The 17,650-nt window shown below is 40.6% G+C and overlaps 1 protein-coding gene across 1 annotated transcript; it reads right to left on the bottom strand.

Moving 5' to 3' along the window:
* Window positions 1-11,522: 11,522 nt before the first annotated feature.
* LOC147455913 (uncharacterized) lies at window positions 11,523-15,647 on the bottom strand. Its single transcript, XM_086515358.1, has 5 exons — window positions 13,603-15,647; window positions 13,151-13,330; window positions 12,571-12,636; window positions 12,403-12,468; window positions 11,523-12,055 (listed from the first exon to the last, which is right to left on the bottom strand). Exons 1-5 carry the CDS (start codon window positions 14,650-14,652, stop codon window positions 11,867-11,869), a joined length of 1,551 nt encoding a protein of 516 aa, XP_086371484.1. The 5' UTR covers window positions 14,653-15,647; the 3' UTR covers window positions 11,523-11,866.
* Between the last annotated feature and the right edge of the window lie 2,003 nt (window positions 15,648-17,650).

The raw sequence follows: 17,650 nt of genomic DNA on the forward strand, positions 1-17,650 counted from the left end.
ACCTGTTTGAACATGGAGCACAAGAAGACTCCAAAATATCCATCTTGATCTTTTTATTAAGCAATTCAATGAGTTTGGCAAATGGGCCTTTGGAATCGGAATAGGGCTCAAGTTCCAAGGTACATGAGGGATAGTGAAGATCACCATAGGAGCAACAATGGATGGATCAACACACCCTATCTCATGAGGCTCAAATGCAAAATCTTTTTTGTGTTTGGCAAGCATGTCTTCAAAGCATATCTTTTCAGCTTTTGTCAAACTGTCCTCGCAACCAACCTTTAAATCCTTCAAAGAATCCTGCGTGAACTTGTGTCCAATCTTGCTTGGGTCATGAAGGCTAGGTTGCAAAGAAGCTTGTTCCATCTTATTTGTGCAATCTTTTGGTAGAGGTAATGCCATTGGTTTCACTTTCTTTGCCACAGACTTATACTCAGTATCCACTCGTACATCAACGCCTTGAGCATATTTGAAATCCTCAATGACTTTGTACATTTCTATTGAGTAAACTTTCACAACCTTATTTTGAACACGCAAATTGCAATCCACGAAAGACTCCAAGTCTTGCATGGTATCCACAAATGAACACTCATCAAACACACCTGCAATGCATTCATCATCTTTTAGCAAAACATTCATCTTTAAACCTCTTTGTACACTATTTACATGTTGTCGTCCACCCCGCTTTTAGTCCTCACACTTTGTAAAAGCAATAGATCCATAGTCTGTTAATCCTACAAAACATGTAGAAAATGTTTCCTTTGCATACACATCATGCGAGAACGTTTCTCTTCTTGTACCACTGCAATTCCGCTCTATAATGGTACATGGCCAAAACCCATCATATCCCTTGTAGTCCTTGAATTCTTTGTTTGTCTTTGGCAAGGGTTGCTCTCTAAGACTTTCATGGTTCCTTTTATGGTCCACACAAACAATAAGGAATTGTATTGAACGCTTCCCATCCCTGCTCCTTATCCTAGCATAAGCTGACCCATCATCCGTTACCTTGGTTTCCATGCGAGTAGCAGTGATGTATGGTTGCTCAAGGATAAGAGGGTATGTAGACATCTCTTGTACAAAGAAATTTTGGTAATCTTTCACATCCCCTATAGTCACCTTTACATTTGGATAGGCTCTCTACAGCTCTCCTAATGAGTTGTTTGCTGCACGAATCATCCATCCATGATTTATATCAATTGGCCATTTTCCTTTTTGATAAAGACTCTTTGACATAAGGTTAATCTCTAACCCATATCTATCAGTGCAATGTATGGCTCTTCTAAGTCTCCCACTTTCACTAGGGTCTCTGTAGTTGCTCTTGCCCAATGACTCTTAGAGAAATAACTCTTGTGAGTGGTCTTGAATTCATCTTCATCATCCAAGAAATGAACCTGTTTTACTCCTCCCCTAGACTTGTAGCATCCAACAAAAGTTTCATCACCTTGCTTGCCCTAGACCTGTACTCCATGTGCATTTAAAGTCTCGTCTTCACCCTGTACATGGATAGATTCAGTAAGAGATTGCCGCTTCCTCTTGATGATATCAATTATCTCTTCATGGAACTCCCTCTTTGCTATTCCAAGGATATCACCTAACAAAAATTCCACCTTACTATTCAAAATCCTCTCTTCCAAAACCTTTTTAAGATCTGTTTCCGCCTCTATGTCAAATTGGAGCTTGTAGGCCGGACCCTTTGCTTTAGCTTTCGTTGCATCCTTCTTCTTTTCTTTAGAGGCTTCTTGCATAGGCACTTCGGAGATAGGCATCTGTTGCGGGGAAGGTGATCTAGGAGGCACTGTGTCATTTCTCCCCCCACTCCTTGTCGCTCATTTTGAAGGCCCTTCATCCCCATTCTCACGCCTACGTTTCTCTTCAACAACGGCCTCATTGGTTTGACGTTTGGCAATGCATGCATGCACTGAAAAAGAGTCTACAGGGTCATTCCAACCTGTTTCTAGCCGAATGCAATCTCCAACTTCATGTATAACCTCTTTAGTCATTTTACCCTTCATAGAAGATTCTATCGCCCATGGCCATAATTCTCCAATCCCATTAGATGCTTCTTCTCCAACCTTGACTCCTTTCTGCTTAATAGGCTCTACCTTCAACCCTTAGGCAGCTGCCTCAACCATTGAGATAGCATGGCTAGTAGCCATATCCTCAACTGGCTTCTTCATCCCACCCTTAGCAAAGTTTGTCCCTAAGAGCTTACCTATTTCACTTAAGTGAATTTTGCCATCTTTAAAGAAAACAAGCTCCTTTGTCAAAGCATCTTTGAAACTTTCACAATCCCTCCTTCCATGGTCGGTACTATCGCACCATATGCATCTATTTACAAATCCTTCTCTGTTTTGAGGTCGTTGCACTGTAGATTGACCTGATGGTTGGCCCTTCTCTTCTAGCCTTGTAAGCTTTAACTTTAGCTCTTGCATTCCTTTAACAATATCATCAAGGATGGATAATTTATCACTCTTTGGAACCACAATCACGGGCTTCATGGGACTCTCGGGAACACTTGGGGCTTAGATAGGGTTGACAATCATCTTGTCTCTTCGTCGTTGTTGCTTGGCTAGTAGTGAAATTGCATCTTTGACCTCATTCCAATCAGTCTTTAAGCCTTGTTCCGCATCCTTATCCTCAAGCGATAACTCTAACTTCTCTTGAATCTCTTTGCCTGTAGCTTGCAAAAAGAGCTTTTTCTTCTCTAATTTTAGGGTAGCCTTCTTATTCCTTGAAAGTTGATCATAGTGGCGTTCAAATTCCCTTAGTAGTTCGATCGGCGAAAGTCCCTCTTTGGGCCGAACTACCCACTCTAGAAAAGTCCTCTTTGTCACCCTTTCGGAGTCTTCCATGAAATACTCTTCTTTCAAGGCTAATTTGAATGCTTCCCAAGCTACCCCATGCTCATTTCTAATTCCCCTTACATGCTCTCTGATCTTGGGAACCACATCTAGTTCAAAACTTTGCACCATCTCTGCTTCGGGCACTCGATGAAGCTCCATCTCCTTTACATATCCACAAAGATACTTTGTTACATCTTTACTTTTAAATTGAGCCATTTTCTTCACCACAGATTGAAGCGCTCTAGTTGAGGAAAGCTCCCTCCTTTCCACAACTTGCTGTTGCTGCATAAACACTACAAAAGCTTGAAACATTTGCATTGTGACTGGATCAAACCGAACCCATTGTTGTTCTTGTTGCTCCATAGCTTTAAACCTTTGTTTTGATACCTTCAATGAAGCTTTTGAATCCTCACCCTAGCCTACTTCGCGTCGGGTTCACCAAAATTGTGTCAAGAAGTGCGGAGTGCGGCTAGGAAAGCGCCGGGCCTCTGATTGTGAGAGTGCGTAGCAAAATTAAGCAAGTCGTAGAAGATTTGAGGCTAAAAATGCACTAAAAAAGAATAAAACTCCAGCCATGAAAGCTTCTCTCTGAAAAAGAACCAAGATCAACTCAAAACTCTTGTGTGTGTGATGATTTGGTGTAGCCTCACTGCCAATTACACAGTTGCAGTGCTCTTTCGCCCTGATAGAAACCCTACACAAACGCTTCAATTTCTCCATCGTAGCCATTTCATGAAAGCTGCAGAACTTCATTATTCATTCCCAAGTAGGTATTTGAAGAGGGTAAACCCTAATTGGTGGCCTCACAGCCTCGAATACAGGGTTGGAATAGCACGGGACTGCACTAGCATACCTTAGGTGCAGGCTTTGTATCCCTTCACAGAGGAGCTTATAGTGCTTATCTTCCCCCTTATAAAATGTTCCCTCCCTCGTCATAGTCACGGCACCGTGAGTGATGTGACATTTTGAGCCATTTTTGACCAATTTTGGGTCATTTATGACCATTCTTAGCCCAAAAATGTCCTTTTTTGTCCGTAAAAAGCCGAAACGAGTTGGGAAAAATCCCTAACACTGTGAAAAAATTCCATTGGGATTAAATTTCATCCTGAACCTCATTTTACCACTTGCCAAGCACTCTGGATGAATCTCTTCCGCCCGTCCATAAAACCTACTATTTTTGGCCGAGATCGCCCACATTGAACTTTCTAGGCAAAACGAACGTGCTACTTCGATTCACTTGACATTCCCAAGGTATATATAGAGCTGCAACTGTGGCATCTATTTTCGCATGTATCACACTATGTACATCATAGCATTTGGTCCCACACAACAAAAGTATTGAGAGTGAGGTAGATATTTTAGTTTCACATTATGCACGTGCCACGATACAACAATGTACGCACGCACGCACGCACACACACACACACACACACACACACACACACACACACACACACACACACAAAATTGAACGTACTTAAAAAGAAGAATCAAATTCAAACACTATAACCAAAATCTTATTATTCACTCAACCTCTTATAGCCAATGCAAACTATTGAGGATCAATGACAAGGACACTTGGAAAGATAAACACATACATAAATGTTTCAAGAATAGGTCTTTGTTGCAAAAAATATAATTTCACATAGGATTACTAAAATGTACCATTGCAAAAAATTAGGAAGATAATACATGTGAAGAGCCACTACAAGAAGCAGTTATATTTATACATATATACATACATATCTATCTATCTATCTATACACACACACACACACACACACACACACACACACACGTGTGTATATGTATATATAACTGCTTCTTGTAGTGGCCGCTTGCATGTATTGTCTTCCTAATTTTTGGCATTGGTACATTTTACAAAGCCTATGTGAAAATATATTATATTTTGCAACAAAGACCTATTCTTGAAAAAATTATGTATATCTTTATCTTTCCAAGTGTCCTTGTACATGCATGTGTAATTGACTACAAGAGGTTGAGTGAATAACATGGTTTTGGTTATAGTATTTGAATTTGATTTTTATTATTTAAGTATGTCCAATTTTAATTATGGTTTTGGTTATAACATTTGAATTTGATTTTGCATTGTGTATTTGTGTTCAATACAATGTGCTGATTTTTTAAAAAAAAACTTAAAGATAAGAATATCTCAATAAGGACATGTCCTTATTTTAAAAATAAGCGTGTAATAGCTATAATAGTGACTGTAGAGATGGGTATAGTATTAGTCAAAAAATTAGTCTCGCTTATACCCATTGTCGGACTCTATGTCCATAACAAGCAGTTGTGCTTATATAATGTTATGGAATTGATATCTTATTATTTATTGCAGCTGTGTGACAGCTGGAAAAGGCTTGACCGAGCTAAGCTATTACAAAAGGATATCATATTTTATGTACATTTATTATTCAAGTCCTCTTTATGAGATTTGGCCATTTATGACCGGCCAGCCAGTTTGTACTCACAATTGACCATTAAAGAAATCTATAAAACAAATACGTGCAAGAAGAAATGGTCACTCTTGCACGGGGGGAGATTGCACCCAGTGTCTGTGTACTTCTTCTCTTCTCTCCTTCCTCCTCTCTCACCGTGCTCGCATAGCACTCCGCTCTAGGAGGTGTGCCTGCACGTGTTCTTTCGCTCTACCTCGCTCTCTTTTTCTCTCTGTTCGTGTACGATTTGATTATATGTTCACAGGCTTTGTCAGGTATGCATATTTGTGGTGTTTTGTGTTTCTATCATGCTATTCGAGGTATTTTGCAGGGGCGCTACGTCTTCCGTTTGTAGCAGTGGTATTACAGCCATGTGAAAACGCTCCTTGAAGTGCTCGAATCATGCGAACGAGGAGATTTGTAACAAACAAATCCCACAACTGGTTTGCTCACTTTGTTTATTTTATTAGCATGATTTTTTTAATTTTTATTTATTTATTTATTTTTCCTCTTTGCATGGGTGCATAGAATAGCTACGTAGGTAAATTTTACTAGACTTAGGCCGTTTAACAGTTTAATTAGGATGAATTATGCATGAAAGGTTATAGGACGAGCATAAGCAACCAAAAAAAAAAAAAGAGAGAAGTTAAAAAAGAAATAATAATAATAATAATAGGTGTAGAGACTATTAATGGGGGCCTAGTCGAAGGTTTTCTAGCTCGCAGAGCTCGTGGGAATGGTGCAGCAGAATGCACATGCGCAGACAGTTTTGAGCTGCACCACATGGAACCGACAATGGCTGGCTTGGATGGGAGGTGAGCTCTCTACAACCTGCATGGTATATTAACGCCATGCAGCATCGCTTGGTGTGATCCGACAGAGCTCATGATAGGCAAGCCTCTTTTACGGCATACAACATTGCTTGGTGTGCGTTATGACAGGCAAGCCTCTAATTATATGGCATGAGGAAACAATTATTGATTATTGCGGGCTTTGTCCAGCTCTATCTCGATACCATGCATCCACCAACCTACCCACCAGTAGTTTGTTGACGGGCAGTAGCGGGTGGTATCTGAGAGCCAGGGAGTTTGCATGAACCCACGTCTCGAGTCCCCAACCCGGCATAGAGATCCAGCCATGCAAGAACGCCATTGTCTTTTTTATTTATTTTTTAACACCACACACTCTACTGGAGCCCTATAGCACATGCCGGCTCTCTCTCAATCTCTCTCTCACTACATCCTTCGCACGCTTCATTCTCTCTCTGATAGCGCCCACTCCTTTTCTTGAGGCAAGCAACACACCTCTCAAGGTACACCTTCCAGCCATACTCACGACAGTGTTGCATATGAAGCGGTCCGCCGAGATCCCCAGCCTATAATCTCAGCATGTAACCTCTCACCCTCATTCAACCACCCACCTTCTTTTCGGCTCCAGCTAGACGTGGCCTACCATGCAGATCAGTCGATGTAAGTGCAACGGCTTGCAGCTCGACCTTCCTCCACCGACCTTAGTAGGCGGCTCAAACACATGGCGGACACAAAACTCAATTGGCACGGACCCTTGCATACGGAGCACGGCATAGTCACCTCTCTCAACCACAGCATAGTTGAACCCCCCCCTCCTAAGCAGATTTCTCTCTGCCTCTCACCTCCATGCAGCGATTCTCCTTCTCTCTCCCGCCAACTACCTACAGAACCGAATGGCGTCAAAGCTCTTCAGTAGCTGCTAGCGATCTCTCTATCTCCCCCAGTAGAGCTGAGTATAGCGGAGGGCATTGACAAAAATCTTCTGCAAAGCTGCTGCAATACTTAATTCTCGGACAGCGCTGACGCCAGCAACCAAAGTTTCAAACATTGATGTTCAAATTTTTTATTTTTTATTTTAAATTATTTTGTATTCGCTCCAAAAGGATTGTATTAGTTTATTCCAAATTCCCATAGGCCTTTTGCATGCGTTTAATATAACATTCAATTCATTTCGCTCTCTCTTCCCCCTGCCATTACGATTTCGTACCGCGGCGGCCATTGAGGAAGCTCTTCGGCGAGCCTTGCCATACTTTCTCAGACACATGCCGACGACGATGATGACGATTTTAGTTTGATGTTTTTAGGGTTTTAATTTTAGTCTTTCAATCTACTGCCTTTTATTTTAGTGCGCAAACATTGGATTAGATTCACAGTGATTGCATCAGTTTTGACTCGGAATGTAATTTTGGCCTTTGAAGGCGTTTAATGTAACATTTTCATTTCTCTCTCTTTCCCCCTCGTCTACCGCATCTAACACCTCCACCATAGTGTTTCCCCCTCCCCCCCTACCCGAGACTACTTACAACATTGGACATCCACAACACTCTTTCATGACTAATGCAATACGTTCTCCAACGACGTCCAAGGCCGGGCATTCACGGGACTTGACGATGACGACGATGCTTTTAGTCTATTTTCGTACCCAGACATTGTATTAGATCCACAAGGATTGTCTCACCTTGTTTTCTCGCTCTTTCCCCCTCGTCTGCTACATCTGACACCTCCACCACAGTGCCCCCCGCTTGAGACTACTTACAGAAGCAGACAACGACAAAACTCTTCGATGACCAATTAATGCAATATACTTTCTCGGACAACGCCCGATGCCAGGCATCCATGTACACTTCTGCTAATCATGATAATTTTAATACGGCACTTTCAAGCTTTAGTTTTAATATTTCAGTCTTTTATTATACTTCGTTTTCTTTTATTTATACCCAGACATTGGATAGATACACAAGGATTGTATTAGTTTGCTTTTATATGTAATGTTGGCATTTTTGTAGATGATTAATATAACATTTTATTTCATTTTCTCTCTCTCTTTCCCCCCCCTCAACCGAACTGCAGGCCCTATCTTTATGTTCGATCATCCACATCCTTGCAAGTCGATGACTTTTTGGCACCCACACACACACTCACTTATCAATTTGAATGCTTGACACACACCCGGCCACACACACACCACTATCAAGAGTGTCTCGTTAATGCGCACACCAGCATCCCTACTTGACGGATCCTTCTTCTGCTATTCAAGATTAAGTAATTTGTACCTACTACAAGTTTAAACAAGAAGCTTATGTATGTGTTTTTTTTATTTTGTTCGATCAATCTCCTATTTGTATCCTGCCTTTTACATGATATACAAGATGTATGCTTGTGATATCATGACTTTACACTAGTCCATGCCCTTTACCATAGATTACAATATCAAGAGGACTTCTTCATTTATTAAAAAAAAAACAACAACAATTTATTACTTCCGTCTAACTTTCTAATCGATCCAAGGCTAATCATAATAAATGATTGTAAGTCATCAGTGTAATTTTGTCTCTTAAATTGCATAAAAAATGGTTCCTATATTTTATGTCTGTTTGTGACTCTAGTGGATCTAAGCTATTAAAATTAAAACTGTAGAGTTTTTCTTCCTACTCATGAGTTGTCATCCTCTCACTATCTAGTCTATCAACTAATAAGGCAAAATTATATGCTTTTATTTTATGGCCAATTATTCACACTAAATTAACACATTTTGAATTTGTTAACTATACTTTGGTGTTAGTTTGCTAGTTACAGTTGTCTCCTACTTGTACCTCTCTCCCCACGCACAAACTAGTACATATTTTCAGATGCAGTACATCATCCAGAGTCTTATGGTTTACAGAAAGCACAAAGGTGAGTTCTATCCGCAATTTTAATTTTTGGTTTTGAAAAATATTCTCCTAAACAAAAGCAATCATACACTAATAGGACGCTCTCAAAATTCTATGATTTTCAAAGTCCTACACATATACCATTCCACAGAGAACAACACGGTTACAAAAAAAATTCAACGCACCTGTGTTACTTATCAGCTTGATTACCATCTATTTTTTAACAGACAGTATGACTCTTTTTACTTACCTACATTCTCTAACATTGTGTCAATACTTGTATTGAATGAAATTGCTATTGCGATCATTTCACATTGCACCATGCATCTACTTACATGAGCCGAGGTGCTTCCACCAATGCATAATAATTTGTCAGTACTTTGTTACTCAACCTTAATCCAATGTGGTGTGAACGAGGTAGTACATTTTTTATGTCTTTATGCATGTTCTAGTCCATTGGTCACATGCACACAGATTCGCCGATTTAGGCAGTGTGTAGATACTCATCTTGGTGCAGATCCGCCGATTTAGGCAACACATTGATAAATTGCAGATTCATGATTTTTTAAACTTATACCAAATGCAGATTCACCGATTTAGGCAGCATTAGTGTAGATTCGCTGATTTACGCAGCACGTCTTATTGGTGTAGATTCGCCGATTTAGGCAACACCGATCACAAAATCATGCTGCAGTGGCTGGCCACCACTGTAACTGGTATGATTTTGTTACCCGGGTACATAATGAAAGTGATTTGGATTTGGACTTATATTGTGGAATTGGAATTGGATCGGGATTTGGTATCTGGTGATTATTATGGCAGTGTATATGTGATGAGACTTGACATTATGAGATTAATGATGAGTGTGACCAATGATATCTTGATTCATCAGGGTATGACATATACTGCTTATTCTAGTGGTATGGGACACTAGAATAGGTAGTATGTGGATGACGGCAGGCATAAGCTAATGTTGTTTAGTTTCATAAATTTTTCTTTTACTATGTGATGTTTTTGACACAACATACTAATCACTGTTTTTGACAAGTATTGTTTGTAGATTTTTATCTTCGCAACTGAGGACAGTTGCTTTCCAACGGAGAGGTATGTTATGGAATTGATATCTTATTATTTATTGCAGCTGTGTGACAGGTGGAAAAGTCTTGACCGAGCTAAGCTATTGCAAAAGGATATCATATTTTATGTACATTTTATTATTCAAGTGCTCTTTATGAGCTTTGGCCATTTATGACCGGCCGGCCAGTTTGTACTCACAATTGACCATTTAAGAAATCTATAAAACAAATACGTGCAAGAGGGAAATGGCCACTCTTGCACGGGGGGAGATTGAACCCAGTGTCTGTGTACTTCTTCTCTTCTCTCCTCCCTCCTCTCTCACCGTGCTCGCGTAGCACTCCGCTCTAGGAGGTGCGCCTGCACGTGTTCTTTCGCTCTATCTCGCTCTCTTTTCCTCTCTGTTCGTGTACGATTTGATTATATGCTCACAGGCTTTGTCAGGTATGCATATTTGCGGTGTTTTGTGTTTCTATCATGCTATTCGAGGTATTTTGCAGGGATGCTACGTCTTCCGTTTGTAGCAGATACTAGGAACCGTGCCGCCTTCTCTTTCTTCTTTGCTTTGTTAACGTTTTTTGCTAGGTACTGTGAGGCCACCTCAACAATGCACTTATGAGAAACCATCTTGATCACGTGTGCTTAGATGGTATTAATTAAAAAACTCGCAATGAATACCCTTTTTTCCACTGAAACTTACAAGGTTTTCATAATTCTCATGTAAAACCCCTTCTACAAGTGAAAGAATCTAAAAGACTAAATTTTATGAATGAAAATACCCTTCCTTCTCAATGCATGTGGTACACTAACATTTCTTGAGATGCATATTCCACAAGAAGATTTAGAAATTTTCTCATGTAGGAAAACAAAGTCTTTTTCAGTGTTTTTCATACAATGCATAACATCGTGAGCTTCTGCTCGAGAGGCACCGCATACCTAGCTAGGTATACGATGCCTCCCTCACAGAAGCTCATGATGTTGAGGTAAGTCACAATGTGGGAATTATTGTAAGAATTTATCCAAAACTTGTGTTCCCCCCCAAGGAGACCACTCACACTTGTAAAAGGGAAACAATAGAGATACGGAACTACCAATAGAGTAAAATAGTGGCTTATCATAGGTTAGATACAAGGTACTACCGAATCAAGCCTAATGTTGAGTAGAGCATAACAATGACACATACTGATCCTTTAAAGTCTTCCACAAATGTGCTCCTTAACAATCATCCTCTAAACACATTGCATGTTGAAATAAACCTACTTTAATAAGTATGTGCTTGTGTGATCATTACCAGACATATTGTTTTAACAACTTTGTCAGATATTCTAGCATGCATTAATTATGATGATCAAGAGTCAATCCATGCATTTTGGGGGAAAAACCAAATGGCGTGGAAGCTCGCTCTTCACATGATGGACCATAGATCAACCACACATATTAGTGAAGACAAATTTTGGATTCAAACTTCTTGGCTAGCAATTAGATCAACCTATACAAATATTACTTGGGTTTTACATAAGTTATTGAGAAGGAAAAACCACTTGCAAGGAGTAGAAAAAGAAAGAGAAAGTAAATGGACAAGCATTTCAATTGAGGTTGACAAAGATTGTAAGAACTACATGACTAACTAGAAACACCATGTGTCAACATTGATGGATCGATTCCTTCGCATTAACAAGGGCCAATGGGTTAATGAGAGGAATGGATTAGTCAGTGGCTTAGACTATTCATCACATCTAGGCTAAGCAACTGACTAAGGCTCAATTGTCATGTATTTTTCATCATCATCATCACTATATTCACTAAGGTTTAGATTATGATTTGTATAATTTATCACCCATGTATGAGTATTGGGTCTCACTAGTATCACTGCAAACTAAGTTGTTGTTTAGGCTCTCATTCATATTCATGAAGCCTTCCTCCGACCTTGCTTGTCCGGTTGTTGCCCCTGGCTCTGAGAGATTGTCTTGACTTGCTTGCCACAGATCATCATTGCTTAAAACCTGCAATATATTCACAATATATACATTTTTAAACAAAGAACATTAATTTATCCCATTTCAACACTTAGGTTAGTGATGAAATATAGATGGTAATAATTTTGTATGTGATCTTAAAAGATGGTAAAGAAATCTTTTCAATAAAAGAATTAATTGCAAAAGAAGAAGAAAAGGATTTTGTCAAGTCGAAGAAGAATCAATTAATTTGTCAAGAAAATAGCTAATTGCGAAAGCAAGGGATAGAAAGAATGCAAATTCCAATTGTTTTTAGTCTATTGAGCTAATCTTGCTGAGTAATAATTAGGTTTGTGTATTAATAGAAGGCTAAATCAAAAGAACACTGAACATACCCTCAATTGCAACTGCAAATATTTGACATAGTTGATTGCTTTTTCTAGCATGGTCACCAGATCAACCTGTTATTGAGGCCACAATAAATAGTGATTAAGGAAATTAATGCATAATTTGATGAGTAGAGAACTCAACAGAGAATGAAAGGGATTGGTATTGGTGTGTACCTTGGAGCCATTAGGCACTAGCTCTTGAAGGACCTTCAAGCGAGCATTGATACGCTCCCGACGATTCTGTAATCATCACCATCATATATCCACCCTTAATAAATCAGACACTAAATTGCACTCAACACCTCCTTATGCAATATTTGACACCAATATATGAACAAAGGTCTTCAGCCTATTGGGTACATGGACAAGTAAAGCATTATATATTACTGTAAGATTACTCTTTCTGTGGATCAGTTCAACAAGCACATTAGTATCTTAGCTTGCTTAAGGCTAAAATGTATAGATAAATGAGGGATTAATCTAATGATTAATCAGATCCAATTATAATTAGCCTAATCATAACTAATCAAATTACAGCTATGATTAATGTAATCATAAGATTTGTTCTATGATAGATCTGATCATAGTTATCTTTGAGTGATTGTTGTCCATACTTGATGATTCAACTATCCGGTAGTTGGATAATTACTTCATACAAACATACACAAGCAGATTACATCTGGTTAGCTTGTTTAGCTACTTACATACACAAGATTAGCTGAGAAGAGAGTACTGTGAAGAAGGAGACACGTACCCGTGCAGCAATACTTTGCGGGTCGTTGGCGCTTCCTTGCATGGCTCGAGGCTTGCCGTTGGTGTTAAGAGCAGGACCTTGTGGGTTTCTGCTTGATGATTTGCTAGACTTAGTTGTGGTACTTGTCGTCGCCGTCGTTGCACTAGCAGTGGTTGTGCTCACTATTCCTTTCACATTTTTCTGCATATCACCATACCATTACTTATAGTTAGGTAACACACACAAACACACACCAGCTCCTTCTCTTGGGGTTCCCTAATTATGGTCTAGTATGTATAACCAAACCTATTGGAACCACACTCTTCTTCTCCTCTTTAAATATGCACACAAGCTCACCATAACAACACATGGATCCATGGTTTCTCTGAGAACAGAAGTTTTACTTTAAAAAGAGGAAAAAGAGTTCAAAATCCAAGGATGAATCAAGAAAGGATGAGTTGAGGTCAGCTTACGAGATGAGCACGCTTCGAGTATGATGATGAGGCCAAGGAAGGTAGCTGCGCAGCTGCGGCAGGGCGCTTCCTTGATACATATAGATTGGCTGAATTTTGGGGTTGTTGGGTTGCCACTACATTTATGAGAGCTAATTCCTTCTCATTCTGATGGTACTGATGCAGCATAGCCTCTTCCTTGTACAAGCTAAAAGGGCAAGAATTATTGATCCCTCTGGATATAGGTACGTCAATGACCGCCGTCGTATGCTCATGCGATGCATCCTTCGAACTCTCAACATTGACGGTGCTTGACTTTGAGAATCGCCTTTCCTTGGATGCAGAGATTTGTAGATTGTCTTGCCATCCAGCACTCCCTTCCACCTCCTTAATTGCACCTAACGCAGGCTTTATGTAAGCTGCCATGCCATCCATACTTGGATTAATGTACTTCGGCAGCTCCTCGCTTTCATGTCTCTCTACTAATGTACAGGGATAGGCTAAGCTAGCTATTTTGGAGGCCTTTGATTCATTCACAGGGCTAATTACATGAGAGCAATTCTCAGTGGAGCTGTCTAAATTGGTATCTGAAACACAATGATTCGTGCCCCGTGGAGGAGAGGACAATGCCTCTTGCCAAGATCGTCTCTTCGCGCATATGGCCGCCTGTGCTTTTGAGAGAGCATGGGGAAAACTGAGCATCATATTATTATTAGCTTTCGCTGATTGCTTGCTGTATGTATTACTGTTGGGAGGTTTGTGATCTAGCCCTATTGTAGCAGAGCTAGAGGATAATCCAGGATTAACACAAGAAGAAGAGTCGATATTAACCTGTGTTTCATCCATCCCCTCCAGATGAATGGAGTGGTGATTAAGAAGGCCATAATGAGCCATGGCTTGGTACTCAGCGGTGGACATGAGCCCGAGCGACGCTTGCGAGATGATGGCCTCCATAGCTGCTGCTTGGTAGTTAGCGTCTGCACCTTGGTTCACGAAGCTCCATAGAGGGCTGTTAATGTCCATGGCGGCGAACATCTCCATACTAGGGCTAGAAAACAAACCTTGCAACATGATGTCGATTAGTGCGTGCCGATCGTGGGTGTGAACGGCGCGGTGGAGCTTTGTGTACAATATTTGTTGCACAGGTTGCCTTGATATATCTTTGTTTGGCTCTCTAATGGAGAAGAAGTGATCCCTTCAGACGCTGCACATGAGCATGCATGCAAGCCCAAATTATTCACTGGCAGTAGAAGAAGGGAAACCCAAAAGGTGATCTGAGGGCTGCCATGGCAAAGAGCAGAGAGCTCAAAGGAAGGGACAGAGAGATATTGGGTTTGAGTGTGTGTACTCAGGAGCGCGATTACGACCACCTAATGCTCCAAGGGAATATACAGAAAATGAGTGAGAGAATGATGATGATGATGGGGGTATGTTTTGTGGAGATGATGATGAGCTTAATGATGATCAGTGCAGAGGTATTATATATCATGAGAGAGAGTATTGATCATGAGTGCGTGCTGATGATGAGGAATCACGAGAGTAGAATGCAGTACGATAGAAGGGGATTTTAAGTATGCGCTTCGAGAGACAGAGAGAGAGGGAGGGTAGAGCGGGGGGCACACATGGACATGTCGCTCTCTGAAAAAAAACGAGGATGCGAGGGATCCAGTGACGTCAGGCGCACAGGCACGGTACGTGGGGCAGCTGCGGATCTGCTGCTCTCCCCCTCTCTCTCTCTCGCCGCTCTCTCTTTTTTCTCCGTGGACTACTACAGTGTGGGCGCCCACGTCCCGCATGTGTTCCTGTACGTGTGTGTATATTTTGTAAATTTGAGAGAGAGAGAGAGAGATCCTTAAAAAAACACAGAGATGGATGGCCATATTGGGCTGCCTAGTAGAGAGAGAATCTAGGAGTACGAGGGCGTGTCACACACAGAGAGAGAGAGAGAGAGAGAGAGAGAGAGAGAGAGGCTGCGGGCAATGCTAGAGTCTGTCAGCAGAGAAAGAAGCCGAGACAAGAGAGACGAGGTCACTGGCAGCAAGCGTACATACGAGAGAGAGAGAGAGAGAGAGAGAGAGAGAGAGAGAGAGAGAGAGATCTCAGTGAGATGGCAATCCGCCTCGCGTGCGCTCGATTCCTGGCACGAGAGCGAGAGTGCCCCCACCACAAGAGCTACAAGCTACACCCATTTGCATGCATGCGCACACATGCCCCGCAATGCGTTCTCTCTCTCTCTCTCTCTCTCTCTCTCTCTCGTAAATATGAGAGGGACACACGGTAAAGGCATCATCTTCGTCTTCCACAGAGGCGGGCAATCGCGTTTACGCCTCAGCCACCGACGCCAACGGCTCAGCGCTTCTCTCTCTCTCTCTCTCTCTATTTCGCTTTGACTCCCGCGTACACGCTTCCATTCCCAATACCTATGGAGCCTTCACAATATTAAGTCCATAGTACATACACAAACATAATATTAAAAGTCTTGATTCCTTCAAATATCAAGCCTTGATTCCTTCACAATTAAGTCAATAATAAGCCTTCACAATATTATGTCCATACACAAATTCACATGAATATTAAGTCTTGATTCGTCCAACATTTAGGCCACTTCTGGCCAAATTTACAGTGGTATACATGAACCGAATAGGATCTTATTACATCAGTGTAGACCGAACAGACTATAGACTATGAAGAGGGACTCTTCCATCTTGGATAAGGATTTTATGGAATCTATGATCAAAATCCCACTCGGGGACTATGCAATGCTCAATACTTGATACTGCCCCACTTCTATAAAAAAAGGATCTTTTTTTTTCTTAAGAAGGTGAGCATTTTATTAGATAAAAGGACAAGAAATTACAACAAAGTGGAATGGAACTTGCCTAGAATGAGGACCAATAATAAGTATAATTCCTAACCCAAGTAGATTGCTCCCCCATCCCTTTTGTTGACATCCTGAGACTTAGGCTGAGAAGAAAGGTTGCCCATCCCTTCAATGTCCAAAGCTAATAGGAAGAAGGAGGATTCGAGGACCCTAACAAAGCCTCTGTCTCTTTGGCAAAACCCCAATCTCGATGTGGGATTGCGGATGGCAGTAAAAGTGAAGTGTCCTCTCAAAGGCTTCACCCTCAACTGCAAAGGACTTACTGACCTTGTCAAGGCCCAAGTTATCAAGCATTGGATCTCAAACTTTAGCATTTTCAACTCAAATATGACTCTCGGAGTCTTAGACACATCCAAACAAGATGCTCAAGAAGTTTCATGAAGTTTTTATCTCATATGTAAAAGTTATGCTTAAAATACTAGAATCTAGACATGAGCCACTAAAGTGGCTCCAGCCACTTTTGTGGGCCATTACAAGACTAGTGTGCCGTATCTTCCCAGAGTGGTTGAAGTGAAGGCAGAGACAATTGCCAATCCCGAAAGTGGACGATTTTAAGATCAAGAATCTATCCTCCAATGTGACAAGTGAATATATTAAACACTTGTTTTTTAAGGTTGACCATAAAGCCACATTATGTAACGGCCAAATCGAGGTGAGCTTCTCAATATTATCATCTCTCAAAACATACGTACAAGTGATTTAAATGTTTATTCATTCCTCTAAACACACTGAAATCATCCAAAAATATTTGCATAAAATCTCTTAGATACGGAACAAAGATTTGTTGCATATTCCTTTGAAATATACCAGGTGCATTCCGTACACTGAACAACATTACTGTGCATACAAAAACTCCCTATGTTGTAATACATGCCATGCTTTTTGTGATCATCGTAGCCATCCTCACTTGGTTGTAATAACCATTGTAAGTACATTTATGTTTTTGCTACAAATATCTAAGGTAGAATCTAGAATTAAAAATGGAAAGGGTCAATGACAATAGCCACATGATTTAGCTTTCGATAGTCGACACAGATCTGCAAATTCTTGTTTTTCTTGTGGAACTACCACAATGGGTGAAATCCATTTAGGGTTTCAATTGGGGACAACTTTCAACAATCTGCCTAGCTCTTCCTTTGCTTGCTTTGCAACATGCAGATTCATCAGATACTATTGCTGCTTAGTTGC

The sequence above is a fragment of the Adiantum capillus-veneris genome, chromosome 6, assembly GCF_014529385.1.
Source record: "Adiantum capillus-veneris isolate H3 chromosome 6, ASM1452938v2, whole genome shotgun sequence".
Taxonomy (NCBI): domain Eukaryota; kingdom Viridiplantae; phylum Streptophyta; class Polypodiopsida; order Polypodiales; family Pteridaceae; genus Adiantum; species Adiantum capillus-veneris.

What these genes read in the sequence shown, in the direction of transcription:
- LOC147455913 (XM_086515358.1), bottom strand. Translation starts at nt 14,652, where the DNA reads ATGTTGCAAGGTTTGTTTTCTAGCCCTAGTATGGAGATGTTCGCCGCC. An exon ending in TAGTGCCTAATGGCTCCAAG is followed by an intron (nt 12,469 to 12,570) that starts GTACACACCAAT and finishes CCTCAATAACAG; the next exon opens with GTTGATCTGGTGACCATGCT. An exon ending in ATTTGCAGTTGCAATTGAGG is followed by an intron (nt 12,056 to 12,402) that starts GTATGTTCAGTG and finishes AATATATTGCAG; the next exon opens with GTTTTAAGCAATGATGATCT.